This window comes from Oxyura jamaicensis, chromosome 5 (assembly GCF_011077185.1).
Source record: "Oxyura jamaicensis isolate SHBP4307 breed ruddy duck chromosome 5, BPBGC_Ojam_1.0, whole genome shotgun sequence".
NCBI classification, from domain to species: Eukaryota; Metazoa; Chordata; class Aves; order Anseriformes; family Anatidae; genus Oxyura; species Oxyura jamaicensis.
In genome coordinates this window covers 30,165,659-30,192,089 of record NC_048897.1, presented here as the reverse complement: position 1 = coordinate 30,192,089, position 26,431 = coordinate 30,165,659, and the positions used below count along the sequence as shown (strand labels likewise).

Genomic DNA, 26,431 nt, shown 5'->3' with positions numbered 1-26,431 from the left:
TGCATCAGAAAATCTACGTCAAATACAATGTTTAATTTTTCCTCTCAGGCTTTAATATTCTGATCTGGAGCCGGGAGGAGATGGTGGCGAAGAAGCAAGAACATCTTCTGAAAGCCATGACAGAACAGGGGATCGGAAGCCGGAGTTTGCCCAGACGTGGAGGGCAGAGACAGGCAAACCCAGGGACAAGCAAACTGAAAGCTAAGTTACTGTCTTGGGATGTGGAAGAGATGAGAACAAAAAGCAAAGATTCTAAATCACAGGCAAGGAAGAGAAAAGGGAAGGATCTAGAAAACTAATTTAGTGTTTTGATCCTTTCTGGATCATAGAGGACAAATTCAGTGCTGGCAGTGGGCAGCATAAGTGCTGCAGGGCATTAGCCTTCTTGCTTTGTCCTTGCTCCTTGGATCTGATCTTGCTTCCCTGATTCCCTTTGCTTCCCCTTCTAGAGAGTTGTCAGTTCATGCTCCAGGTGGAATTACCACCTATTTTCCAAAGCACCAGGGGAACATCAGAGGTTTTCAGATCCTGCTGCAGTTACTGCTTCCAGCCTGCCACATCTGCTTGTTATCAGTAACAGATTGGTAACAGAGGTGATCACCTCGTGTAGTGCGCTGTGGAGCAGCTCATGATGGGGTCCCCAGAGAGTCCTAGTCAAACTGAACTGAGGAGGCCTTTGTTAGCAACACTGACATCCTGAAAAGGTCGAATATTTGCAGGGGTGAGGTGATGGATAGCTTGGGTGACCTAGGGAACACCAGCCTTCCCCGTATGCAAGCTTCTTGCCAAATGTGCATCTGTCAGAACCTCAGGCTTAGCCTATTCTGTGCTTGCAGCTATTTAACTAGACCACAAAGAACACGGACCTCTTTATCTGCCTTGTGGGATGCATGGGCAGTACAGAGCTGGGAACCTGCTGATTTTGTAGTTTCTATCTCGAGAAGTCTAGGCTTTTTCTTGCTACCAATTAGGTAATTTTTGTCACCCATGCCTATGCACGTCAGAATATTGGATAGGAGTGTTGTAAAGCAGAAATGAGGGATTTCTTCCAGACACCCCTTTTCAGAGCCAAATCTTAAAACTGCTGTTAAAATGAAAGTTTTGCATATTCTAGTTTGTTAATAAAATAAAGCTGTCTGGGGCTTTGCTGCTGTTCCAGAGGTTGGTGGATGGAACAGGCTCCAGGCCTGCTCAGATTCTCTGTGTTCACTTTTGTAGTTTTGCAGTATTGATATGAATAAAGTTTTGTACTAAACTGAAGTCCTTCTGTGGTATATAGAGTGGGTGCTTTGCACATTCTGCTGAACTGCTTTTGTTTGGGAGGTTAGAAGGTGTTGACCTTTCTCCTGATGCACCAGGAGAACTAGAACAGGACTAGAACTAGAAAAGTCAGTCATAATACTGTGTCTTCAATGGACCTTTCATAGCTGCATTGTGAGCTGTATCTGTGCATGGCTGCTGCCATCAAAACTAGTTTGTCTCAATTCTCTGTCTGCTACTGGGACTGTACATCACAGTTTCCCCTTGGGAGGGGATATACTGCAGTACGTTCTGTCTGTTTTCCAGCACTGAGCACGCTGGGGTTAGCCTTGTGAACTCGGAGAACAGGACGAGTGGAGTTCAGTGTGGATTTGATTTTAGTGACAAAAAGGAAATGTATTGGAACAATTACGGAAAGTCATTCACAGTCAAAATGTCTAAATCATCACAGAAACCTTTATTCTGCTTGTGCAAAATTTGCTGCCTTTAAAAATAACAGGTCTGGTCCCCTTCAATGTACTTCCTCTTACCTCTTTCTTGTGCCCATTCTCACAGGCAGTAGCTCTTTCCTTATTATGATTGTCTTGCTATGCAGCAGACCTAGGTGCTATCTTCAGAGGCCAAAAAGGTGAGGAAGGTGCTGAGAACAGCAAGCTGCTTCTGCTGATTCAGAGTTCCAATGCTGGCAGATGCCAATTGTGGTGTAGGGGAAAGTCCCCACAGTACTCCATAGGGGAAGAAAAGGAAATGTCTGTAACCTAAGATCTGGCTTCTGCCGCCAAGCGGGAAAGGGAACTGCACCAGAAAGAAACTTAAAGTGAGAAGTGAGCATGCGGCATCACCACATGAAGTGCTGGTGCTTTCTGGTGCCTGCTGCAGTCTCGTATTCTGCCAGAAGCTACGAGGCAGGTGGTAAACACTTGGCATAAAGTTCCTGCAGCAGCTGCAGGGTGCAGCTCCAGGATGCTCTGCTGTGGGGTGTGAGTGGGTAGGGAAGGCCCTGAGTGCTGTCACGGTGCAGCGTTGAGTTCTGATGGCTCTTTGTGGGGCTGGCATCTCTCCTCAGCCAGGAGCACTGTAGCCTGCAGGTGAGGCATGGCCGTGGTGCAGGGTGAAGGGAGCAATCGGGTTGCAAGGCCTATTGGGTTGAAGGCAAGCAGGTGAAAAGGTGCTGGTAGAGCTGGCTGTCTTGCGTGCCCTTGGCATTTCAGGGCTCTCCTCTCCTCCTACTCTTGCGATGTTTTTGTTGAGGCTTAAACTTTACATAGACACACAGGTTAAAGTCATATTGCTGGCTGTTCATCAATGCCTTTCACAGATTCTTTATAAAGGAGTTAAATAATCTGCACCTGCAGGTAGAGCTTAGCCAGTGCATTTCCGTCTTTCTGGCAGCAAGCGCTTGTTCTTATTCCATCAGGCCAGGCAGGATGTAGATGGCAGTACTTGCAGCACGCATGGGAAGAGTAGCTCTATCTATATAGGGGTGTTCCATGGTGCTGTGGGGAGGATTCAGCTTTGTCCCTCCCAGCCCCTCCGCACCTCCTGCTGTTCCTAATTTATTCCTCATCTCTGATGTCCCCCTTGTTGTCCATGATGCCCCAAGTCACCCTGTCACCCTGCCATCCCCAGCCCCATCTCCAGCCCTTGTTTCCCCCCCAGTGTGTGTCCCCATCCCTGATGTCCATAGCCTTGACCTCCTGGGTCTCTCCCCAGTGTTGGAGCCTGAATACGACTGACACCGTGTGCTTTATGTGCGTCTCACGCCCCTTGTACTAAACAAACTGCAGGGTAGTGCTTAAGGTAATTAACCTAGGGGCACTTAAACCTGGGGGACAGGTAACCGTGGGTACGCTTACATGGCAGCTCTAAGTATTTGCAAGCTACAGATAGTATCAGGGCATAAAACACAGTTAGTGCTGCCCCAACTCTCCTGGGGTCACTTCATAAAAGCCACTTCATCCATCTCTGGGGAAACTAAATTGAAAAAATTGGTCACCATAAGCTCCCTAAATAAGCTGGACAGTAATGAATGGACAGATAGTGCTGCTGGAAGAGAGCAGGAGTCGGAGCGAGTGTTGCAGACACCATGGTCCCTAATGGAGAGGCCAAAGCAACCAAAATGAGAGCTTTTTGTCTCTCTGCCTCCCTGTAACAGTAAAATCTTGATACTGAGCTTTTGGTAAAGCACCAGAAGATACAAAGCATAACCTGGCACCTCAAAGTTATCAACTCCTCAGGAGCAAAGATCTCCCACCGCTAGCAACTTGCAGGCACACCGACTGGAAGGTACAAATTCACACCTTTAGATGGCGCTGGAAAACCATGTTTAAAATAACAGCTGACAGCTTAACTCAAATTCTTGCATTGTTAGAACTTCAAACAAGGTACCTGCAAGTATTTTGTTGATTCAGCCTTGGGCGTGTGGGTGTGTGCGCGTGCTGTTTTCTCTAATTTTTGTGTCAGCAAAAACTTTGCAGTATGAGGACTATGGGAGAGCACTGAAACCAATACAAACGAGTCACTCCAATAGCCAAATGTTATAATGATGTTGAGGATAATATTGAAGGCCTGGGCAGCAGGATACCTTCAAGGGAATATCTTCATGTCCCAGTGGCAATACTGTTATAGATCTGAACACACACCCTATCGTTATTTCAGCTACTGTGCTGCTATTGCTGTTATTACCCTGCACACCCGCTTTGAATTCAGACTTTATTGTCTCAGGTACGGCACTTTCTCAGAATATTTACGGGTGGGGGAGGCTATTTCCCAGCATGTGTACAGGTTATACGTTCTCAGGTTTTCTAAGAACTCCCAAATGGTGCAGTTCTAAGTTTCAGAGGGTTAATTGGTTATGTGGTGCTTCCTGATAAGAGTGCTACTGCTTCCTGATAAGAGGTTCCGTACACAGATAAATCCTCATGATGGAAATCACTGCCTGGCAGTGCTGACACATGGAAGCCGCTGTTCCAGCCCCACACTCACGCCTCATGTCAACAGGCACAAGCAGGGCACGGGTACCAGCTGGGAGAAATAGGCCGAAGCAGCCCGAGACAAGAGCCCGGGACAAGGCCAGGAGCTGGAGGAGAAATAAAAACAACACAACACACAGGCAAAAAAATGTAAAACCAGGTCTTTATTTACAACAGCTAAAGCAAACTGAAATGGCCACCTTCATGAAGACCAGGCTGTTCCAGTGGCCTTTCATCAGAAGCCATCCGCTTCTGAAATCAAAGCAGTCTGTCAATTCACCCATCGTTCCTCCAAGCTGGGAGCTGCCACATTTAACAGAGAAGCAGCAATAAGAACCAAAGTCCTTGATGCCATTCCTATTCTTCCCTGTATATTCTTCCTCAAACTTGGAAAAAAAAACAACTAAACTAGTGCTGGTAGTACTTGGTTGGCATTTTGGCACAGCTGAATGAAGGACACCACCATTCGTTTCCAGATCTGGACCTGGATGAGTCCAAGGGCAAAGATATCGCTAAGTGATACCAGGACAAGGCCAAAGGAAATATCTACCCAATACGGGCTTGTTGGGGAGGAGAAAGACTGTGAAAGCAGAAGGGGAATGCTTTAGTCCTGCAGAGCTCGCAGGAGGACAAGAAAATCAAATAAGCAAAGACTTTGAACAGCAAATCCCAGAACAAATAGGCACTTGGTACAGAAAACAGACAAGATGAAAGGAGCTTTGTACAGCTGCTTTGTAAAGTGAAAGGTTTATAGATCAAGAAGCTTATACAGTGCAGGTTTGTCTGGAGATAAAGCTTTTTTTATTTTCCTCTCTCCCAACAGGCACAGTATTTTTAAAGTTACAGATTTCTTAACTCCAGTTAGAGGCAGACTTAAATAATTCAGCCATGGAAGAACACACCTGGGGTTACGATGCGTGTGTGAGATGCTGGTCAGCCCAACAACGGGACAGAAGGGTGAAGGGAACTTGCAGTTCCCAGCTACTGCACTCCCAGAGTGCTCCACAGGACAGGAAGTCTAGCATGCACTGCATGTTGATTGGGAACAACTGTTTTGTAAACAAAACTGGTGGGGAGGTGCTTTGCCGTGTCTGACACAAGCATTGCAGTCAGGGATCTGCAAAGCTCTGTGAAAGGCAAAGCAAGTTAAGAGTTTCTTCGATTACCTTCCATGTTAATAAATAAATCCATTAACTTTCCAAACAAATCTTTCCTTGACCTACCACCACCCCAACAGCATGGTTTAGAAGTTTCACCTGACCTCAACCTCTGCTTTTATTTGCAGTGTCTTTCCAAAGCACTAATACCAGGGTACTGGAATACCTGAAATTAAGTGTAATGAGGCCATAATCAGCTTCCTCTTCAACCCTAAGACCTTTTACTAAGTTTTTTTGTTTGTTTGTTTGTCTTTTACACTGCATTAATGGTCTAAAGGAGTGCATTTGCAAGTGTATGGGAAGGTTGTGGAAAGATACTATATGTGTGCAAATCAAGGCAGCTGATGGACTTTGGTCCTTCTTTTCTGCAGGGTCCATCCAAAGTTTTACCTCATCAACTTTTCACTGCAACGATTAGAGAATATCAGGATTCAGAGTTAATGCTGATTTCATTTCAAAGCAGTACAGGTTTTGTTTCATCCCAGCGACACCAAGGATATTAACAGGTCTCCAACTCAAGGGGAAACTGAGACCAGGTATCAGCTTAGATGCCAATTGGAGTAAGTCACGTTCATACTTCTGAGGTTTATAAATCAGCATCCTAAATTTTGCAGCTTCCAAAACTCTGCTGATTTATTGAACTTTTGAGTATTGATGAGTCTCTGGATTTATCAGACACAACTCTTTGTGAGCCTAGTATCAAATATCAGTAAGGGAGGTAAGAAAAAAGTGGCCCTTAAAAACAGGCTGCCAGACATGGACAACTAGGCAAGAGATAAAGTCTTAAGCATTAACAACATCAAAATTGTGTTATACATCATAATCCATTTAGAATGAAACATACTCATTTTATAAAGATACGTCGATGACCAGCTGGAACAATGACAAGAAGCTGGTGAAATTGTTGTTTAGAATGTCTGTCTGGAAAGTCTCAAAGATTCCACAACAGGGCAGACTTAGAAAGGTGACAAACGAGTCTGTCAATCATCACGTAGGTTTTCTGCTGTAAAACTGCGACACCAGAACCAAGATCAAGTTCCTGCTCTGGACACAAGATAGTAGAGGATGAAGAAAACAACAATCAGTCCTGCAGAAACAGAACAGAGTAACTTGCGATTATCCCTCCCAGACCGTGTCATGGTGGAGAAACGCTTCACGCTGCCAGTCAGCAGGCCAGTCACACTCATAAAATCTGAATCCTAAAGGAGAAAGAAAAAACAAACGGAGACATTTTAAACTGATGAAGCTGTCCATGAAGAATTCCCCTTCCTGGCTAAAGAATATCTGCAGAGGGAGCTGCACAGTATCTGCCCATTTTTCCACACCCATCAAATCCCTCTCAGAAGGTCCTTCTCCTGTGCTCAGGCTCCAGGAGCAGCACTGTTCCCACTGTGCTCAAAGCACGGAAAAAAAAGGACAGGGGAAGTTCTGTTCCAAATGTAAAACAATGTGTGCCTCCTCTTTTTTCAGTCAGGGCCAAACCACCTGCTACTGGGCTGTTCCATTGTTCCCATGCAGCTTTTTCTGCCGGGAGCAGCTTGCTAATGGCAACTCTACAAGTCAACACTTCATCCAAAGGAAATGTCTCTACATGAAGCTAGCACCATTAATGCATACCAGGGCAGGATAAAAAACATTGAGAAAGTGCAGTTCCTTTCCATTAGTTCTTTTTCTTCAGTATGGGACAGCATGCATGTGCAACTCCACCAGGCAGCGGTTAAAAATTCCCTAAAAGTTCAGGCATTTTCATTTTGACTCCTGGTCTGTTTTCCTTATTCATAAACTACTTAGGAATTTCTGCTTATGTTTCTCTTCAAATATTTCAAAACCACCTCTGTTCTGGAAGCATAATATCATGCTGAATAAGGGCTTCTCCTTTAAGATCTTTTGCCTTTACACCAATTCTCCATTTCTCTCCAATTCTCCATTTTCCAGTTCTCCATTCTTCTAATTTCTGGGCTGAGCCACTACCTATTTCAGAAACTCTGACACTGTCAGCATACTCTGCTATTAAGCTTCCAAGCTGAGCTCACACCTTTGACTCAACTGATTTCAACCCTACAATTAACTTTTCTCTGGTTTCCACGTACGAGCTCTCCAACACCCAGCCTGTGCAGAAAAGGCCCTCCACACAGCAGCGTTGTTACACTTATCTCTTTCTCTAGTCTCTGGGTTGGATTCCCATCCTCTCACAATTCAGTTAATTAAGTACTTTTCTCCTAAAAAGCCTCAGCAGGTAATCCCTTTGCTCTGAGGATCTGCCATTCTGGCCTTTCCCCAGTACATTGTGATTTTCCATCAGCCACCAAAGCTTTAGAGACAGATTACTCTGGAACGTGATTTTGGTCTTACAAGCTGTTATGTGTCAGAAAAATGACAGAACAAGGCACAAAACAACATGAGTAGGCCCAAAGCATCAGCCTTGCTCCTTCCAAAGACATCAGTGACCAGTCCTGACAGGTACTGTGTTACAGAGATTACAGTAAGTAACCCTGGCAGATTTATGCGTTACCCAAAATCACAGCAACAGCCGAGAAACAGACCCACCTCCCAGAACCAGCCACAGGGAGCAGCTCTTTAATGCCGATAATGAGGTAATCTCCAGCTGTATTTCTGAATTGTGTTGTCCTACATCAGTCTTTCCAGATGCTAGATGCCCTGTTGCCCATTCGGACAATGTGATGCTAGCAGCTGCTAAGTATCTAATGTTTAATGATCAGTAAGCCCAAGTTAAGGTAGCTGCTGAAAGCTAGCACCAAAATAAAAATAAAATAAAATAAAACATGCTTTTTTACATTTCATTGGTTCCATACCATGCCATCCAGGTAACGATTCTGTTCTTCAGCGTCTTTGTCAATATCCAGAGCCAGCTGCACAGGATAAGGGAGAAAATGGATATTAGCAAACTTTTAACATGAAGATAGCCTCCAATGCATCCAGTGCTTGTAAAATCACTGTGTGCATTAGAAGAGCAAGCCACTGCATCCTTGTCTCTCACACAAAAAGAAGAAAGCTTGTTCAGTACAGTGACAAGATCTTCATTTCAGTTTCAGGTTGTTGGAACTCTTCAGCTCTGCAGTACTGGAAATAAAGTTTGACTACCCGACATAAACGTGGGACAGGGCTATTTGAACACTGGGATGTGACAGCAGAAATTCATTCTTCCCTTCTACAAAAATGAGTCACTGATTTCTACTAAGCTCTAAATCAAAACATTCAATGTTAGTAAGAGCAAATTAGCATCAGTAACACCAAACACAGAGGTGCTTGAATTTTTAGAAGTAATTTACCCATCTTCTTATTACTACTTTTTTTCCTGAGATGTGCTTAGCAATACTCTTCTGTGCACCTTTAAGGTTTCTCTCCGTGCCTAAAACTTCCCTAAATGTAACTAAACCCACATAATTCCCAATGGAGATGATGTAGCTAAAATTCAAAAGTGAAGATGCACAAAGTCATCCCTTGCATTTTACTATTAAGTTAACTCACATCACCACAACATTCTCTGAAAGTCGTTAGTACATAGGAAGCCCTTTGTGTTAACCACACATTTCCACCTCCCTGGAGACTCTGCAAGGAAGAGGAACGATGGCGGCAACAGTCCTTCATTCACTGTGCCACCTGATGTCAACTCTACAACTCACCGACTTCAGCCTGGTGACCTTGTTAGCTAGACTGTCTGCCATACGCTTGTTCTCCACATCCAGCATATCCTCCACACCGCTTCCATTCTGACCTGGGGAAAAGAAAAAGAACGAGTTTATCAGCCTGACACAAGGAACTGCACGTTTACTCAATCAGCGTGGTGCCTCAGTGCCCAGCTGGCAGCTGGCTGCCCTGACACTCCCCACGGGCCATCAGAACCTGCCCACGTCCACGTCCCACATCCACCCACCCCCCTGAGGGCACTGCACCATGAAACATTCCTAACTTTTTTTTTTTTTTTTTTTTGACAATAAATGCACTGAACCATCCCCACGACAGACCATGGAAGAGGGAAACAAATCCTGAAGTGCACCAAGAACTTCAACCACGGCCAACAGCTCTAACAAGTGCCGATTTTGTGCCCCAACACCGTGTGACTCCACAGACACCTCCAGCGTTGTCCCACACCGGGGATTTGGGTGGCAATAAATCCAGCACCAGGAGCTTCACGGTGTAAATCCTTTCCAGGCATTCCAGACGTGCCTCCTGCCAAGGTGTTACAGGAGACGGCCATTTCCCCCCGGCACCGGCCCGCTGCCATGTCACGCAGGGGAGGGACAACGGGATGGGTGGTGTCGCCGACAATGTCGCCGACAACGCCCCGAGTCGCACCCCCTGCCCCAGCCCTGATGCTGCGGGAGCTGCTCCCAAATGGCGGCGGGGGCGCCCCCCTCGCCCCCAAAGGGCGGCGGGCGGCTCCCCCTCAGCCCGTGCTCACCGCCCCCAGGCTCCCTTCCCCTCACCTCGGCCCCACTCCGCCATGGCGGCTGCCGGCCCCGGCGGCTCGCGGGCGGAGCCCTGCCGGCCCCCGCCTCCAGAAAATGGCCGCCGACCGCCATGACGCCCCCTGCCGTAGGGCTCGTTGGTAGCTCTGGGGTTGTGTGGTCCTTTCGGGGTCCCTTCCTGTCCCCTTGCGGTTAGAAGAAGTTTAGATTGCGTTTTCCCCCAGGGTTAGGAGCTTTTCCTGGGAGGAGCTCGCCTGCGGCTGGTAGCCGCAAGGTTTAGCAGCTTCCTTCTCCATCACTGCTCCGTGCTTGTGACACCTCCAGACCAGCCCTAAGAGGCGGTGGCGCCGTGTTCCCCCCAGAAAACCCCAACGCCGCTCGGTGAAGCCTCCACAGCTCCTTTCCCTCCGCCTCCGGTGCACGGAGGAGCTCGGGGGAGGGCCGGGGCCGGGGCCAGGAAACGCGGCAGGAAGCCGGGGCGGCGGGGAGGAAGGTGCCGGGGCTTCCCTCCTCGCCGCTGCCCGTCCCCGGAGGGCCGAGGCGCCCCCCTTCTGCTCGGCTCCGGTGTGGAAAGGAGGTATGAGGAGGGAGCTGAGGGACGAAAATAAAATATATATGTAAAAAAAGAGGGGGCTACGACATGCTGTGAGCTGCTCCTGCCCCCTGAAAATGGAGGGAAGTCGCTCCGGGTCCCCAAGTCTGGTAGTGCTAGGGATGCCTGTTGTGGATGAGCTGCTTCTCCTGCTCTCGTGGCCCAGGGCTGGGCGTTTTGTTGGGTTTCTAGATGCAGGGCTTGCCCTCAGCCCTGGAAGGTCCCCCCTTGGCTGTGTTGGGGCAGGGAGGGGGGATCAGGTGATGCTTTGGGATAACCTGATGCTGCTCTCTGAGCGCAGGATGATTTTCAGGAGCAGAGTCGTATCTTGTAGTTACATGCATCCGCTGCTCAGCCAGCCTGTGGAACGTGGCACATAGCTCCACAGCATCTAAACAGATGTACGAGCTCATGTTTGTACTGAAATTTTGTTCGATATTCCATGATTACGAGTTACTTTTCGGCACCGTGGACTTGCCTGGCTGTACAAGCTGTTAGGCTTCCGCCTATTTTTAAAACAATGATTATCTCTGTCATTATGCGCATCTGCTCATTTACATTGTCACCGCGAAGTGCATTATACTCTGTAATGACACGCAGATTCGAGCCAGGGAGGCCAGCCATCCACCATGTGTGCGCTTGTACCCCCTGTGCAGTGTATCTGCCATAATCTGGTACGTGGTCTGTCTCAGGCATCGAGTGTCCCGCCACACAGAGCAGCGAATGCAATGAAATCAGAATTTCTTTCTTTCTTTTCACCACCTTAAAAGGTAGCTCCACCTTAAAGCAAGCCCGGAGGTGCTTGCCTATCTGCTTGGCTTTCCTCTCCATCTCTTTTTACTTCACAGCAATGTTTCTGGGTTTATTTTTCTGTTGTTCTGTGCGGTAACAGAAATCAGGACAGCCAGGGGAGGAGGAGGAGGAGGCAGGGAGCTATTTCAGGGAGCTGCTGTTATCTGTTCTGCGTTAATCCCCTGGCTGGGAGGGGGGAAGGTTTTTCTGAGTGCTTTACTGGAAGGGCATATATTAAACATTGAAAAGCAAAGAGAGGAAGAGGATTAAAGGGAGAGAGAGGAGCCTGGCTGCTGGTTGTACTTGGGTTATCCATCTGCTCTGCTTTTATGGATGCAACAGAGTGAGCAATTTCACTTGGATTTTTTTTCCTCCCTCTTTTCCCCACCCCTTTCTCGCTCCCTCTCAGATCTCTGTGTGTTGAGGTCCCTTTGCATCACTATTATCCAGGAACCCTGGAAGCCCCTCACTCCCCTTCTTCTCTGTTTCACCTCTGTTGTAGCTGAGCTGTTGAGATAATGGAGCTCAGGACTGTAGTAGCCACGGTGGAAAACGGGGAGCAAGACACAGTCCTCAAGGTGCTTCAGATCTACAACCAGGAGGTGAGTGGGTATCAAACCTCTGCCTGATGTCAGCTTCTGTTTACAAGGCTGGAAGCAGGTTGGCCATGCTGAGGGATTTCTGTGCTACCCAGCTGTCCGCAGTCTGCCTCCTCTGAGCGCATCTGTCCGTGCATTACTGCCATGGAAATGTTACAGGCTGCCTTGTCTTTTACTTGCAGACTGCTTCTTCTTTGATGTTTTGCTATGAAGCATCTAAGTAGCCTTGCTTTATCTTGTGTTCTCGAGATACTGAAATAAAAGCACCTATAAAGATTTTCTTTATTATCCAGATTCTAAGTAAAACCTGTCAGGGAAATAATCATGGGTGTGAAGACCAAGTAGGAGGAGCTCTTGATATTAGGCAAGGTTTGGAGGTAATAAAACTCACATCTAGGGAGGAGCTGCAGGTGAAATTGTGATTTGCAAGTGAAAGATAATTAGGGAACGACATGAATGGAGGCTGGAATTTGATTCAGCCGCCTGGTCTGAAAGCTGACAATACAAAATAATGAGTATAGAATATGAATGAGAATGGTTGGGAAGCAGAAATGGAAGTGATCCTAGCCTTACAGTGGCAAAAGATTATCTGTGGGGGTAATTTACTTTTGAAATAGACCCTGGTTGTCAGGGAAGTCTCTTTCAGAGGGTTTCCGCCGGGGTAGGGCTGCCCCTGCAGATCTACGTGACTCATTCTGCACCATTCTTAAGTAGGTGGGAATTCAGTGGGGAAAACCTGTGAATGTTTTTGCACGAGCGTGCAATAAGGGGAAATGTGCTACTATTTCCAACAGTCAGATTTGAAATAGGAGAAATCTTAGCTAAGAAGTAGTGAGTCCCTGTTAAAAAGAGGTCAGCAGGATCAACGTCACCTGCAGCAGCTGTAGTGCTGGAGAAATTAGGAGAGCAAATGGCACTTGATGTGCAACCAGTCTGAGGCATCAAAACACAATATTTTCTGTAGAATTCCTCCAGCTGGATCCTTTGTCAGTGTATCAGGCGTAGGAAACTTGTGAGAATGTCAGTGATTTTGCTAGTCTGTCTAGAAGAAATGGAGCAAACGAAGAGAATATGAAACTGCAGATAAAATAAGCAACTTCCTTACGTAACTTTTTACTGCAAAAGCTGATGGTACTGTACCCTTTTCTGGGGGGTATATGTTTTTTAATTCACTATTGAATATGCAGTCAATTCCTGGTTGCCGGGAATAACTAGCAACGTGGTCTAGTGGAAGGTGTCGTTGCCCATGGCAGGGGGGTTGGAATTAGATGGTCCCTTCCAACCCAAACCATTCTGTGATTCTATCAATAAAATAGATCTGAAGCAAAACCACAGGTATTGTGAAAATGTACGTAAATGAGATTATAGGAGCCTGCAAAGAGGATGAGATGGGAAAAGAACAAGTGCTATGGATGTCTTCAGAGCACATGGGTTCTAGGACTGAACTGCCAGTTCCTCATAACATGGTGCGACAGCCTGCGCACAGATCAGATCACAGTGCTGAGGCACGAGAGGCCAGCCCCTGGCCCAGCACCACAGGAGTACAGCTGTCCTGCTTCCTCACCTGAAGTTTCTCAAGTGATGCATCAACATCAGCTTGGGGGAAGCAGAGCCATAAGGTGGTACGTACCGCAGGAAACAAGCTCCGCTGCTCAGACGTGCAGATGGGATATCAGTGAATTGCAGAAGCTCAAGAGAAGGACTAGCCCAGTGCATAACAATAATTGTTTGTGGTGAGACTAATTGTCATTATTGAGCAGCTCTGTAAGTGCGTGTCTGCAGTGTAACTCAGTAAAAGGTGATGGGGATTGCGAAGAAAATAATAGAGAAATATGATATAATTATACCCCTATGTCTCTATCTGTATCTGATCAGGCTGTATCTATGCATACATAATTAATATTTTCATAAATTTTAAATATTTTGATTCTCAAAAGCATTCCACATGTTCTTTTGGTATAAATCAGAATTGCATCATCGACTGAGAAGTGCTGTTTTTTACCAGGGACCCTTTGATGTTTTGTGCTGAGCAGTTCATTGGAAACTGATGTAGCCAGAAAGGAGAATGTCCTCCTAGGCACAGCCACGAGACACACAGGAGCATTACATGTGAGCAGAGGACAGGCCTGTTGTATTAAGAAAAAGGATGTAATGGAGATGTAGAGAAATTAAGATTTCTTCCAAAACAGGCTCTGGAACTGCTCTCTGCAGGAAATCAGACTTGACTGACAGTCCTTGTCTGTGACTTGGGAGAACGTGTGGGATAAAAGGAAAAGCTCCCTCATGCTGTGTTCACCTTTGGAGAACTCTGCCAGAAGTTAGGAAGCAAAGAAGGTAGAGAGGATGGCTGCTTTTCCTACCTGGTTCTAGCAATTCCTTCTTTGCAGTACTTGCTGTCAGCCTGTCTTACTGAAGAGGTTGTGAATTACTTGTGTATGTTAACCATTCTTCAGTTCAGTTCAAGTGCTCTCTGATGCACAGGCACACAGGAGTAACTCAGGCTGTGAGGCCCCACGTGGAGTGGGGTGTTTGCCTATGTCTATCTTGTGTTTAAAGAACACGAGCTGAAAAACACTCTTACTTCCAGACGTTGTAGGAACAAAGAACACAAGGATCTGTTTCCAAATAAAAAGGAGAGGGTGCTTTCAGTCAGGAAAAGGAACAATAAATAAGAAGGGAAGAAGTGTGTAGGCACAGCTTGGTGGTGTCACTGAGGCGAAGAATTGCCCAGAGAAGCTGTGGGTGCCCCAACCCTGGAAGTGTTCAGTGCCAGGTTGGACGGGGCTTTGAGCAGCCTGGTCTGATGGGAGGTGTCCCTGCCCGTGGCAGGGGGTTGGAACCAGATGGTCTTTAAGGTCCTTTCCAACCCAAACCATTCGATGACTCTTTGCTGCAGACTGTTATGGGATATTTATGATTAATACCCACCTCACAGCTGCAGTATTTAAAAATAAGTCTGTCCATCAGATGGGCACAGCGCTGGCCTGTGGTGTTCAGCCTCAAACACAGAGCCAACAGAGGAGTGCAGTGGATATTATTCATCACAGATCTTTTTCAATGATGAAAAAGAAGCAGGGGCCCCTGGAATGGCAGGGATCTTGGTCAAGGGAAGCTATTCTGACCTGGCAGTGTGGGTCCCAGTGTCTGTGCCTTACAAACCGGCTTAATTCCCTGCTTGTTGTGATGTGAGTAGTTGGAGTTGCTTAAGAAGGAACGATGTAGGAGAGAAAAGGCAGGCAGGAAGCAAAAGCCTCAGAGGCAGGAAGCAAAAACTTCAGCAGCAGGAAAGTTGGCCTTTTGTCTGGCTCCTCAGGAACTTCCACTGCTCGTTAAAAATGCTGTGAATATTGCAGACCTCTCTAAGTGCTGTTGCACTCCTTGCCATGCTGATTCCCTACCTCTGTGCTGGTAGGCGACTGTTTTGGAGAAGACTTCTTTGCCTTTGCTTCCCTTTTTAGACCTGTTGCTTTCCAGCTGAATTACCTTTCCCTGGCTGAGGCAAACAGCTTTGTTTTTTAAACTATTCCTTCATTGTAATTGTTTCTGTTCTGCCCCCACAGAAATCTCAGTGCTTCACCTTTGACGATGAGGAACGGGAAGAGAGGAAGGTAGGCATGCTCTTTGCTTTCTTCCTCTTGTTGGAGGGGTAAATCTGCTGCTCTGCACTTGTGTCCAGCAGGGCTTGATGGTGGCAGCTCCTATGGGGAAAGAGATGAGTGTTTTTTTGAAAACTTGGCAAAGTACCTGCCCAGGGAATGGTGTGCTCAGGGCATCTGGCTCTAGTTTTTCCATCAGTAGATGATGGTTTAGGATAGAGGTCAGCATCCTTCCAACATTAGCAAACCCTTTGGGTTTGGAGATGTGTATAGCCTCGGCCACAGGTGTACAAAAACTGTGATCCTTTGTATGGGTCTCGATGGTACGACTGTGCTGGACAAAAATCATAGTAACATGCGTGCCTCTAGTGGGTAAGTGCTTTCACTGTGAGCCAGCTGCAGGATTTGACCAGGGCTGTATATTAACAGACACTTTAAGCTGAGATAATCTGGTGCTTAATGGACATAAACACCCCTGTCTGTTCACTTCCAGTCTTGCATTTCTCATGCCAGGGCAGACCTTTGCATGGCTGCACAGTGAATATGCTCGGTGGGCTGATCTGCCAAAAACAAGCAATCAATCAAAAAACAACTATCTTTCCTGGCTTATTTTCCATCTGGATCAGTTTTGTGGTCCAGTTCATTGGCTGGTTGCACTCCTGCCCGTGTTAGCACAGCAAGTGTAGACAGGGCAGTCAGGGTGAAGAACGGGACCTCTTTTGTCCTTGCCATTGCCAGCTAATGCTAGCGTGAAGTTTTTCCAGCTGCAGCCTGACTCATGGTCAGAAGGTCAGAGCTCTTTGCCCTGCACTGACTTGCTGTTTGAGCTGGAGCTGGCTGTGAATTCAGGCACAGAGCTAAGGTGCTCTACTTCTTGGGTGTTTGTCGTCGAATACGAATCAGGCATTCACGTGTAATTCTGCGTGTTTTGTTCTTCTGGAGGTTTAGCTGTGGACACGTGTGCTTTGAGATCTCTTTTAGCCTGACTGTGTCAGAGGCATTGGTCACTTAGGAATACATCTTTAGCTCCTGTGTCTCAGTCTCCTCTTATGGAAGGAGAAGAGGAATGAATGTACTTTCTCAATGCTCAAGGGTGTAATTGTGGGGCATAGTTCATGTGTTGAAGCTTTTTCAGTTCCTCCAGCCTCACATGTCCCTCGGTCCTTTTATTACTATGAACTAGCATTGATTAGGTTGCGTTAATCCAGTTCACTGAGTGATAGCAAACCTTGTAATCTTAAATTTCTTTGCTCCAATTATAGGCACAGAAAGACCTTTACTCTGATACCGTTATCATTAGAGTGACCTAGTGAGATCTTCCCTCAGCGTGGTATGATTGCTTGAGCAATGGATTGCTAGTGAAATGTGAAGTGTTGCTACATGTAGCTACAGCCAAGCTTGGTTTTGTGAGGCATTACCTTTGCTCTCGTACTCTCCCATGGCTCACCATCACGTACACTACTGTTACCCACCAGGGTTAGCTCTTCAGCTGCTGTAAATTTGTGTTACTGGAGCGCTGCCAGTCTGTACCTGCTGAAGATCTGGGCTAGTAGGTCTCCAGACAGCCTTGAGATTTAGGGAAGTACTTCTTACTTGAATCTTCTGAGGTCTTTTCATTTCCTTTCCTATGATATCACAAACGCTTCTGAACTCATTTAGTTCCTCTTCCCCTCCCACAGCAGTTTTCTGATGCATCTCTCAAGCTCATCAGCCTGTTTCTGGAGCACCCAAGGCAGATGCCTCCTTAATCTTAAGGCTCTGGTGAGAGTGGACATCTGCTGTTGTTCTGAAGCTATGAAAAGGGGCTTTTTTTGCCCTGCTGTCTCTTAACTTAATGGAGCTGTCAAGTAAACTGTGTTAGCCTAAACCATCCTAACCACAGGTGAACCTCAAATAAGCAGTCATTCCTTAGGTCAGTAGCAGTAACCTGTACTCTCCCCTTTGATCTGATACCATCTCCCAGCCGTTTTTTCGTCTCTTGCTGCTTGTCCTTGCTTGAATTGATCTGGGAGTGGATTCCAGATCCAAACTGTTCCCGAGTGCTGCCACACGTGCGCCTGAATCAGAGCTGGTAGCAGGTCCATGTCTAGGTGATGCTCTCATCTTCCATGGCAGAGTGTAACAGGGTGGTACCCTTGGGGGAGCGCTATGAAGTGTCAGCAGGTGAGGCATTCTTTATTTCCAACTGCACAGAAAATGGCCCAGCTACTTATCAAGTTCCTGGAAAGAGAGCTCCAGCCATCCTGCCAGGTCACCTGTTTGGAAAGCATCCGCATCCTGTCCCGGGACAAATACTGCCTTGACCCTTTCACCACCAAGGAAGGGTTGAAGACCCTCTCTAGGCACGCTGGCATCGATTACTCAGAGGAACTCATCCGGGAGGTTCCAGACTTGGATGTCATCCTGGAATCCCTCAAATGTCTCTGCAACATCGTCTTCAGCAGCCCTCGGGCCCAGGAGCTGACAGCTGAGGCTCGGCTGGTGGTGGGCCTGGCCAAGCGCATCAAGCTGTACAACGAGAGGAGCCTTCCTCACGAGGTCAAGTTCTTCGACCTGCGCCTCCTGTTCCTGCTGACGGCGCTGCGAGTGGACATCCGACAGCAGCTGGCCCAAGAGCTCAGGGGCATCGGCCTGATGACAGACACCCTGGAGCTGACTCTTGGTGTAAAGTGGATGGACCCCTACGAAGTTGCCACCGAGGAGGGACTTCTCCCACCTTTGCCTCGGCAAGAGACAGAGCGAGCCATGGAGATCCTCAAAGTGCTCTTCAATATCACCTTTGATTCCAGCAAGAGGGAGGTAGATGAGGTAAGCTCCTTGATGCTGCACCACGCTACATCTGCGTGTTCCCAGGCTACGGCCTGACTACTGTTTTTCTCCTCTGCTTGTGTTTCCTCGTAGTAGATACTAGCCCCCAGGCAGCCCTCAGTTACATGTACAGGTAGCAAGAGATGTGGGTGTCTGGACCTTTTTCTGTAGTGTACTGCCTCTATCTGATGCACTAAGGGTTTTCCAGCATTAAAATCTGAAAGTTGGGCATTTTTCCCTCCTAATGACATGATTTGTTGCCCAAGTGGGAGAGCAGAGCCCCCAGATAACTCGCTTCTGGGTGAAAGGGTGGCCTGTTGCCTTTTCACCTCTGGACAATGCCAGAGGAAGGTTAGAATCATTCTCTGATTCTAAGGTCTGATGGAGAGCGTCTCTGGCTAATCCACAGGCCTGCTTTTGGGGCCTCTTCCAGCCCTTGTACTCAGTGTTGTAGAGCGATGGAAAAGGCATTGGGCAGCAGGAAGACTGCTGACATCAGGAAGAGAATCTGTAGCATATTGCCACTTAAACACCCTGCTGCTGGTTGTTGGAGGGAGGGATGGGAATGCAGGTTGCAGGGGCAGCAGCCTTTGGGCTGTGGAGGATCCCTTTTCCTGATCAAGGTTTTCATTTTCTATTTTGGGGCCAGGAAGATGCTGCTTTGTACCGGCACTTGGGTGCCCTCCTGCGCCACTGCCTCATGATTTCTGCTGATGGAGAGGACCGAACGGAGGAGTTCCACAGGTCTGTTAGATAACTAGATAATGATCTGCACAGAAACAGACCCGAAGTCCCCCCAGGGCAGGCCCTGCCTGACCTTGGCATTACCATCCTTTGCTTGTGTGGTGATTGTTAAGGTCACTTCTGGCAAACAGGCATCTTTGGTCCAGCCTGCAGGTTCCTCGTGTTGCTAATTCTGAAACAGCCCTGCCCTTTGCAGTCAAATTATGTGCACTGATACCACAGCCTCCTGTTTACAGGAGGAAATGTTTTGTCTGAGCCTGCCTGACTGCAATGGTCATGTTCAGGTCTTTTCAATGGTGCTACCCACTTCAGTGAGCCAGAGCAGATCTCTTCTGCCTTAATTAAAGAGTCCCTTGGCTGGCATTAATTAACTGTCTGTCTCCTGAGCCATGCTGAGAAATTGCCTGTGCCACACTTCTAAGCTGTATTGGTCCAGGAGTGTCAGTTTTGAGCAGGTGGCACCATCCTTTTGCCAAGAAGACCATAGTGGGAGGTATCATGAACATGGTGTTGCAGTGGCCATCAGGATCCGAATGAGTGATGGAGGTCCTAGATACAAACTTTGGTCACCCAGTTTGGTCCTACTTGGCCTCTGTGTCAAGATCTGTAGTTTCTCAGTTGTCAGTGAAGTCTTTTTGGACTTCCAGCAAGTTGTTCAGCTGTACAAAAAAGCAGTTTCATTTATTCCATTCTACTGGATTGAGGAGCTTGGGATCTAGCCCAAAGACAATTTAGGTCTGCTTTAGGAGTCCTCGCACTCCTGGAAGTTAGTAATGAACCTTAATTTCTGGATAGCTGAAGAATTTCTATGAACAAAAATCCCTGATTGTGTGTTCACTTCTTTCATGTGCTCAGCCATACAGTTAATCTTTTGGGCAACCTGCCCCTGAAATGTCTGGATGTCCTCCTGACCCCAAAAGTCCGGCCAGGCTCGCTTGAGTACATGGGTGTCAACATGGATGCAGTCAACATCCTGTTGGATTTCCTAGAACGACGCCTTGACAGGGTAAGTTGAGAGGCTGCTGTGCAGAGTTCTTGGCTGCTCGTTTTCACAAGTTCACTGCAGGGCACCTTCCCTGCATTCAGCCTTGAAAAGCCCAGTGCCGACACGTCATGTCAAAACCACAGGAGCACCAGCAAGGCATGGTAACTTTGGAGGCAACGCTTTACAGAAGTCGCTGTTTTTAGCAGAAGCAAAACCATTATAGTTGGTAGGACTGAAACAATATCTGTGAACTGGGAGAGTCACTGTGTCATCGCTGCTACTGCCGGTTGAGCAGCAGATGGTTAGCTGGGTGATTAAAATATAAGTACTCAGTTTCACTCAAGTAAATGGTGATTTGCTGGGCAGCTTAATTGTTTGGATGCAGCCAAATTGTTTGATGTTTTTTTCTGACACTCTCCAAACAGTCTGCTGTCTGAGGACTGGCAGTCATGCTCTTATTTATCAAGACCATTCATCTTTCTTCACTCCTTCCGAGCCCCTTGTGCTCTTTTGTTCCTCTGCTTCTCAAAGCCTGAATTTGCATTATTACTGAGCTGGCGGTGGTTTGCAGTCTCTGGAGTTATTCCAAAGGTCCTCCAAATTTTACCACCACACTTCTGTATGCTAAAAGCTCTGCACAACTATTTCTAGCACTGCTGTGCTGCTGAGCGCGACTCGGAAAGCCTGAGGAGTTAGAGGAGTGATGAAGCACTGAAACTCTTGTTGCAAAGGCTGGAATTGCCTCACTGTCCATCTGTTTCCCTGCCACTCAGTACTCATGATGTCTACCACAAGCCAGAGAAATTGAACTCAGTGTGACTGACATGTTGCTCGTTTTTGTGAACGCTCTTCCAGGGCCACAAGCTGAAGGAGAGTTTGACCCCTGTGCTGAACCTGCTGACTGAGAGCGCCCGAGTCCACCGCCAGACAAGGAAGTTCCTGAAGGCAAAGGTACTCCGTGGTTTCAACTAAAAGTCAAGTGATGCTGAACTGAGAGAGAGGGGAATAGCAAGCTGCCTAAATATTGCCATCCAAGGAGAGAGAGCTCGCCTCTCTCTGTATTAGGTTCTGACATACTGGGGGTTGAAGCCCATGATACCTACAGTGTTTCTTCTTCTCTCTCTGTGGGTTTATTAGATTTAATTGATTTGTAAAGTGCATGTACTCTTTTCCCTGCGTGACCAGCTGTTCCAGCTCCACTGATCACCCTTCACTGTGGCCTTGTAGGTGCTGCCTCCTCTCCGGGATGTGAAGAATCGTCCGGAGGTGGGGAACTCACTGCGGAACAAGCTGGTGCGTTTGATGACCCACATCGACACCGATGTGAAACACTGTGCAGCAGAGTTTCTTTTTGTGCTCTGCAAGGAGAGTGGTGAGTCACAGGGGCTTGTCGCAGGCTTTGGTGAGAGGGAGTCCTGGAGCCTGGCCTCTGGGCAAGTCAGAGTGTGGGATGGGTGACTGTGCAGACACCAGGAACCTCTGTCTTCCCTTGAGCTGGATGTATTAAATAGGGAAAAGAGTGGAGTTTCCAAGAGCTTGCTATCTCATGCCAGTGGTGACAGGAAAGCTCTGCTGGAGGACACCCTGACACCCTGGAGATAGCCTGACCTGCTTTCAGACTCCCCCCACACCTTGTGTGTGTTGTCCCTGCTGTTCCTGGTGCATGGTGTGGGAGCCTTGCTCCCTGTCACCGGGTTCACAGAAACACTGGCATCTCTGCGTCTCCATGGCCTTGAACCAATCTTGCTGTCAGAGCATGGAGGAGCAGGCGGGGCTGGAGAGGCAGGAGGGAAAACACAGGGTGGTCTGTCTCTCTGTCCTCCCGTTAGTGTCGCGGTTTGTGAAGTACACCGGCTATGGGAATGCAGCTGGGCTCCTGGCAGCACGAGGCCTCATGGCTGGTGGTCGGGAAGAGGGAGAATACTCAGAAGATGAAGACACCGACACAGAAGAGTACAAAGAGGCAAAGCCCAAGTACAGAAATCTGCTCCCCCTCTATAGCACCCTTACTCCTACACCTCCTTTCCATTCCTCGGTCCCATTTTTCATCTGCCTCTGTGCCACCTCCCTTGTGTTTTGTGTGCAATGTTCCTTCTTAATTATTTAAGTTTCACCCTTAGATGTGATGTTGTATTCTGCTACCTCTACCATTTTGGGGGTGAAATGCCTCTGTGGCCGAGCTTCCCGTGGTGTGTGTGGTCACTGGTAGATGGATCCAGTCCATACAGCTGGGCACAGCCTCTAGAGCAAAGCAAATCTCTTCAGCCAGAGCCTGTTCTGCACCAGGCCTGCTCGTGGTGTGCATGTGGCAGCATATCTCTAATTGGTATCCTGTACACCTTTCTGGTATCCCCACATAGAGGCAGGCTTCTATTGTGCACTGGGATTTAGGGGATGAGGGCTTTCCCTGCTTGCAGCAGGGTTGAAAGTGCCAATTGCCTCTCTGCAGCTCCAGAGCCCTGTGCTACTGGAGTGATTTTTTTATTATTATTTTTATTTTATTTTTCTCCTTTCCTTGCTATTGGGTGGTGGTAATTCAAGGGCGAAACATATGAAGGGAGAGCTGCAGAATTGTTCTCAACTGTGAGTCCCACACTTTCCAGCATCCCGTTAAGTGTGGCTTACACTTTATTTTTTTATTGTTTTTGGTGTTAGTTTTTTGCCTCCTGACTTAAGTAGAGGGAAGATGTTTTGCCTCCCTTTGTGCACGTGATTTAAAACTGCACAGTGGACTTGGCAGGATGGGGATTTCTCACCGGAGAAATGAGAGGGATTTGTAGCAGGGGAGGATTGTGTGTAGGACATACAGGAAGAGATCAGAATCAACATGTTGTTGCACTGCAAGAACACGAGACCTAACCTAGGCAGTGAGACCAGAGGGCACTGGTTTGTGGCAATTACAACCAGCTCTGTCAGTATAGCTAAAGAGAGTTTTTAAACAGCCTTCTTACCTCTGTGCTTCACCTCCCTCCTTTGCCACCCTGCCACCTCCCTTGTGTTTCATGTGCAATGTTCCTTCTTCATTATTTAAGTTTCACCCTTAGCTGTGATGTTGTATTCCTCTACCTTTACCTTTTTTCTCCCTATTCTTCTTGTAGCATTAACCCTGTCACAGGACGTGTTGAGGAGAAACTCCCCAACCCCATGGAAGGGATGACTGAAGAGCAGAAGGAATATGAAGCCATGAAGTTAGTCAACATGTTTGACAAATTGTCCAGGTACTAGAAGATCGTGTGTAGTCATGTCTGTATTAACGCCTGGGTGTCTGTAGTTTACATTTATCGCTGGCCTTGGGAATGCATTCGAAGAAAGGCATCTGCAAACTGAAGGGACATGAGGCAGTGGGAGATATACATGGAGAAATATTTCCAAATTTCCTGAAGCCAGGTGCTGTTACATCTAGGGGAAGGCATTGCAAGCCCTACAGACTTCTGTGGTCCTATGGCTTGCAATGAAGTTCCCTTACATGCCTATGGTGGGTTTCCAAGCACTTGCCACCTCCCCAGGGTTGGCTGAGTGCTAAGTAGCAACAGCAGCCACGGTCCTAGCAAGGCTGCTCAGTAGGAGATGGCATTTTGGGGGACAAATGGCAGCTAGTGCCACCAAGTCCCCTTCCCTGCGGGAATGCTTTCTCCAGTCGTCCTTCATCCATCGTTAATTGGCATCGCAGAGGGGAGCCCAGGATCCGTTGAGTGTGTTCTGACCACCCCACAAGGGTGGGAGGGAAACAGGCAGCGCGCTTTGTGCACACAGTTCCGTCGTGTGCTAACGGGAGGGGAACAGAGGCTGATGCCAGCATTGGTTTTCCTCTGGCCATCCTGTACCACGGGATGGGGTCCTAAAACCTGAATCTCTTCCAAGGAAACGGAATTGCAACACCTGAGGGTGTTACCTTCTAGCCATTGCCCACAGTGCCGGAGGTGCCACAGCTTTAACTGTCCTCATCTCTACAAGGGGATTCTTGCTCTTGATGCTGGCTCAGGGTTGTTCTGGGCTGCCTCACGGCAGTTTGCACAAGCCCAACATTCCTGCTGTAGGATGTGTCTGTCTCTGCAGTAAATTCTGCTCTAAATTCCTGTTGTAAATTTGTGTTACCTTCCCCCCTTTTTCCTCCCTGGTTGCAGAGAGCAAGTCATCCAGCCCATGGGCATCACGCCAAGCGGCAACCTGGCCCCCATGGAGAACGCCATCCGTGATATGGCTGACGAGAGGTCATCATCTGACTCAGACCTGGGGCTGGACTGATCCAGACCTCTTGCCCCAGCCTCAGAGAGCTGGGGAGCCTCTCTCCGTTCTCCCTTCGGAACTGGTGCTGCACCCAGAGGCTAGTACTGGGCCAGGACTCTCCCTGTGGTGTCTGAATCCAGCCTGGACCCTCACAGTCCACAGGGAAGAACACCTCCTGCCTCCTCCCCAGCTCCATAACCACCTCTCCTTCCAGGGGATCGTCACAGCCTGGCTCTACCTTGGTCTCTCCCATTGGCAGCTTTGAGGATTTCACACTCCAAATTGCTTCCAGGACTTTTCAGTAGGATTTTTTTTTTTTTTTTAATATGTGATATTTAGGAAAAAGGGTCGGGGGGGATCTTTCTGTCATACCATCAGGGATCAATAATCTGCAGAGCATCTTGTGTATGTGCTGACACTTGTGTGGCTGCATGTCGGCAGCGTGTATGTGTCCCTGTGTGTACGGTCAGCCTGACGTGGGGGGAGCTGCTCCCCAGGAACATGGGGCTGCAGGGGAGGAGTGCGAGCGGTTATTCAACATGGGTTTGGGGAACAGTGTCGGTGGGGTGCTTCAGCACTGTGTGCCCATTTCACTAGCAGGAAGCTGTATGTGTGTGTGTGCTATGCGTGGCAGTAAGAGTGACTGTCTGTGCAAGCAGGGCCGCGTGGACGTACGCGCGTGTCCGAGGGGAGCACTGGTGTGTGTGCTGTGGGGAGCAGGCAGGAGGGGAGGCATTTGTGACGTTTCCAGCGTTCCCATTGATCACAGGAAAGAAACTTGCAGGTGACTGCCAGCAATGCTCTGATATTTAGTCTGGCATTGTGCAATGTTCCCAATGCCACAGAGTTTAGGTTTTGGCATTATCAGCCTTTCCCAATCTCACACTTTCTGAATGAAAGGCCAAAATATGTGCTTTGTATGCTGCCTCCTCACCTGCCTTGGCTTTCCCATAGAGCCACTGCTGTTTGCACCCAGGGGCTGGTGTTGGTCTTGTCCTTTGCCACGGCTTAGATTTGTCTTTTTTTCCTTTTTAAAGAAAAATGTTTTAAAGAAAATATTCCTGTTTGTCTTATACTAGGAGTTCCAAAACTTATTAGCACAAATAGGAATGCAAACATGATGCTAGAATAAAGGAAACCTTCTGACGAATTTGCACATGGCAGTGATTCATCAAATGTGGTATCTCTGAGCAAGTAAGGAAATATCTTTTTCTAATTAACACATGGTTCTGCTCCAGCCACCCTGAACTTTAGTTTTATTTGGGAAGTAAAATTGCAGCATTAAAATGAAGCTAAGTCAGAACCTCCCACTGTACCGTAGCCACTAAATATATCTGAATGGGGCAAGCTGAATTTAATCCTCAAGCTTCAGCCTTTAGTTTACAAAAACAAACAAACAAAACTTAGCCCCCCCCTTTTTTTTTTAAATCAGAATAGTTGAATTGGAATGGACTTACGAAGATCAAGTCCAACTGCCTGACCATTTCAGGGCTAACCAAAAGTGACAGCATATTATTAAGGGCATTATCCAAATGCCTCTTGGACACTGACAGGCAAGGGGCATCAACCACCTCAGTAGGAAGCCTGTTGCAGTATTTGACCACCCTCATGGTAAACAAATGTTTCCCTGTCCAGTAGGAACCTTCTCTGGTGCAGCTTTGCACCATTCCCACATGTCCTGTCATTGATTACCAGGGAGAAGAGACTGGCACCTCCCTCTCCACTTCCCTTCCTTAGCAAGTTGCCGGGAGCACTGAGGTTGCCTCTTGGCCTTCTCCAGAAGAGATGAACCCAAGTGTCCTCACAGGTTGTGCCTTTCCAATCCTTTTACCAGCTTTGTTGCCTTCCTCTAGAAGCTTTCAAGTACATTAACATCCTTTTTACGTTGTGGAGCCCAGAACTGCACACAATCTTCAAGGTGAGGCTCTGCCAACAATAAATATAGTGGAGGAATCCCATCTTCTGGCTGGCTGGCCTTGCTGTGTTTAGTGCATCCCCAAATGCAGTTTGCTCTCTTGGCTGCCAGGGCACCCTGCTGGCTCATGTTGAGCCTGCTCAAGCAGCACCCCCAGATCCCTCTTCTGCAGAGCTGCTCACCAGACCAGTTGTCTCCCATTCTGGACCGTGTCAGGCACTACTCTACCCCAGGTGAAGAACACGGCATTTACCTTTGTTGAATGTCATGCTGTTGCAGACTACCCAGTCCTCTGATGTATCTAGAGCCCTCCGCCGGGCCTCTCGCTCCTCCAAGGAGTCAACAGCGAGCTGG

At 47.7% G+C, this 26,431-nt stretch overlaps 3 protein-coding genes across 9 annotated transcripts in view; 2 read left to right on the top strand and 1 right to left on the bottom strand.

Annotated features, from left to right (window-relative positions):
- DDB2 (damage specific DNA binding protein 2) overlaps positions 1-1,260 on the top strand; it is a 32,126-nt gene extending 30,866 nt beyond the window's left edge. For all 6 annotated transcript variants that reach the window (XM_035329231.1, XM_035329233.1, XM_035329232.1 and 3 more), the window contains one exon: positions 49-1,260. In XM_035329231.1, coding sequence (XP_035185122.1) covers positions 49-299 — 251 coding nt within the window. In that variant the 3' untranslated portion in view covers positions 300-1,260. The remainder of the gene's footprint in view (positions 1-48) is intronic.
- A 3,116-nt stretch (positions 1,261-4,376) lies between these two features.
- BET1L (Bet1 golgi vesicular membrane trafficking protein like) lies at positions 4,377-9,965 on the bottom strand. Its single transcript, XM_035328906.1, has 4 exons — positions 9,838-9,965; positions 9,034-9,125; positions 8,203-8,259; positions 4,377-6,588 (listed from the first exon to the last, which is right to left on the bottom strand). The coding sequence occupies exons 1-4, from the start codon at positions 9,854-9,856 to the stop codon at positions 6,421-6,423; spliced, it is 336 nt and encodes a 111-aa protein (XP_035184797.1). The 5' UTR covers positions 9,857-9,965; the 3' UTR covers positions 4,377-6,420.
- A 287-nt stretch (positions 9,966-10,252) lies between these two features.
- RIC8A (RIC8 guanine nucleotide exchange factor A) lies at positions 10,253-25,316 on the top strand. 2 transcript variants are annotated; one of them, XM_035328902.1, is made up of 11 exons: positions 10,253-10,396; positions 11,706-11,805; positions 15,363-15,410; positions 17,592-18,206; positions 18,856-18,950; positions 19,806-19,956; positions 20,791-20,886; positions 21,163-21,307; positions 21,765-21,909; positions 23,034-23,153; positions 24,060-25,312. In XM_035328902.1, the coding sequence occupies exons 2-11, from the start codon at positions 11,722-11,724 to the stop codon at positions 24,178-24,180; spliced, it is 1,620 nt and encodes a 539-aa protein (XP_035184793.1). In that variant the 5' UTR covers positions 10,253-10,396; positions 11,706-11,721; the 3' UTR covers positions 24,181-25,312. The 2 variants fall into 2 exon arrangements, with proteins under 2 accessions (XP_035184793.1, XP_035184794.1); XM_035328903.1 differs by lacking the exon at positions 10,253-10,396 and adding an exon at positions 11,265-11,546 and having other exon boundaries at positions 24,060-25,316.
- The last annotated feature ends 1,115 nt before the right edge of the window (positions 25,317-26,431 follow it).

Bases quoted from the DNA above. Each gene is read 5' to 3' on its own strand.
- BET1L (XM_035328906.1), bottom strand. The intron at 8,260-9,033 runs GTGAGTTGTAGA...TATCCTGTGCAG, and splicing joins AGGTCACCAGGCTGAAGTCG to CTGGCTCTGGATATTGACAA. The intron at 6,589-8,202 runs GTATGGAACCAA...TTTCTCCTTTAG, and splicing joins ATCGTTACCTGGATGGCATG to GATTCAGATTTTATGAGTGT.
- RIC8A (XM_035328903.1), top strand. From the start codon at position 11,722: ATGGAGCTCAGGACTGTAGTAGCCACGGTGGAAAACGGGGAGCAAGAC. The intron at 11,806-15,362 runs GTGAGTGGGTAT...CTGCCCCCACAG, and splicing joins TTCAGATCTACAACCAGGAG to AAATCTCAGTGCTTCACCTT. The intron at 18,951-19,805 runs GTCTGTTAGATA...TCATGTGCTCAG, and splicing joins CGAACGGAGGAGTTCCACAG to CCATACAGTTAATCTTTTGG.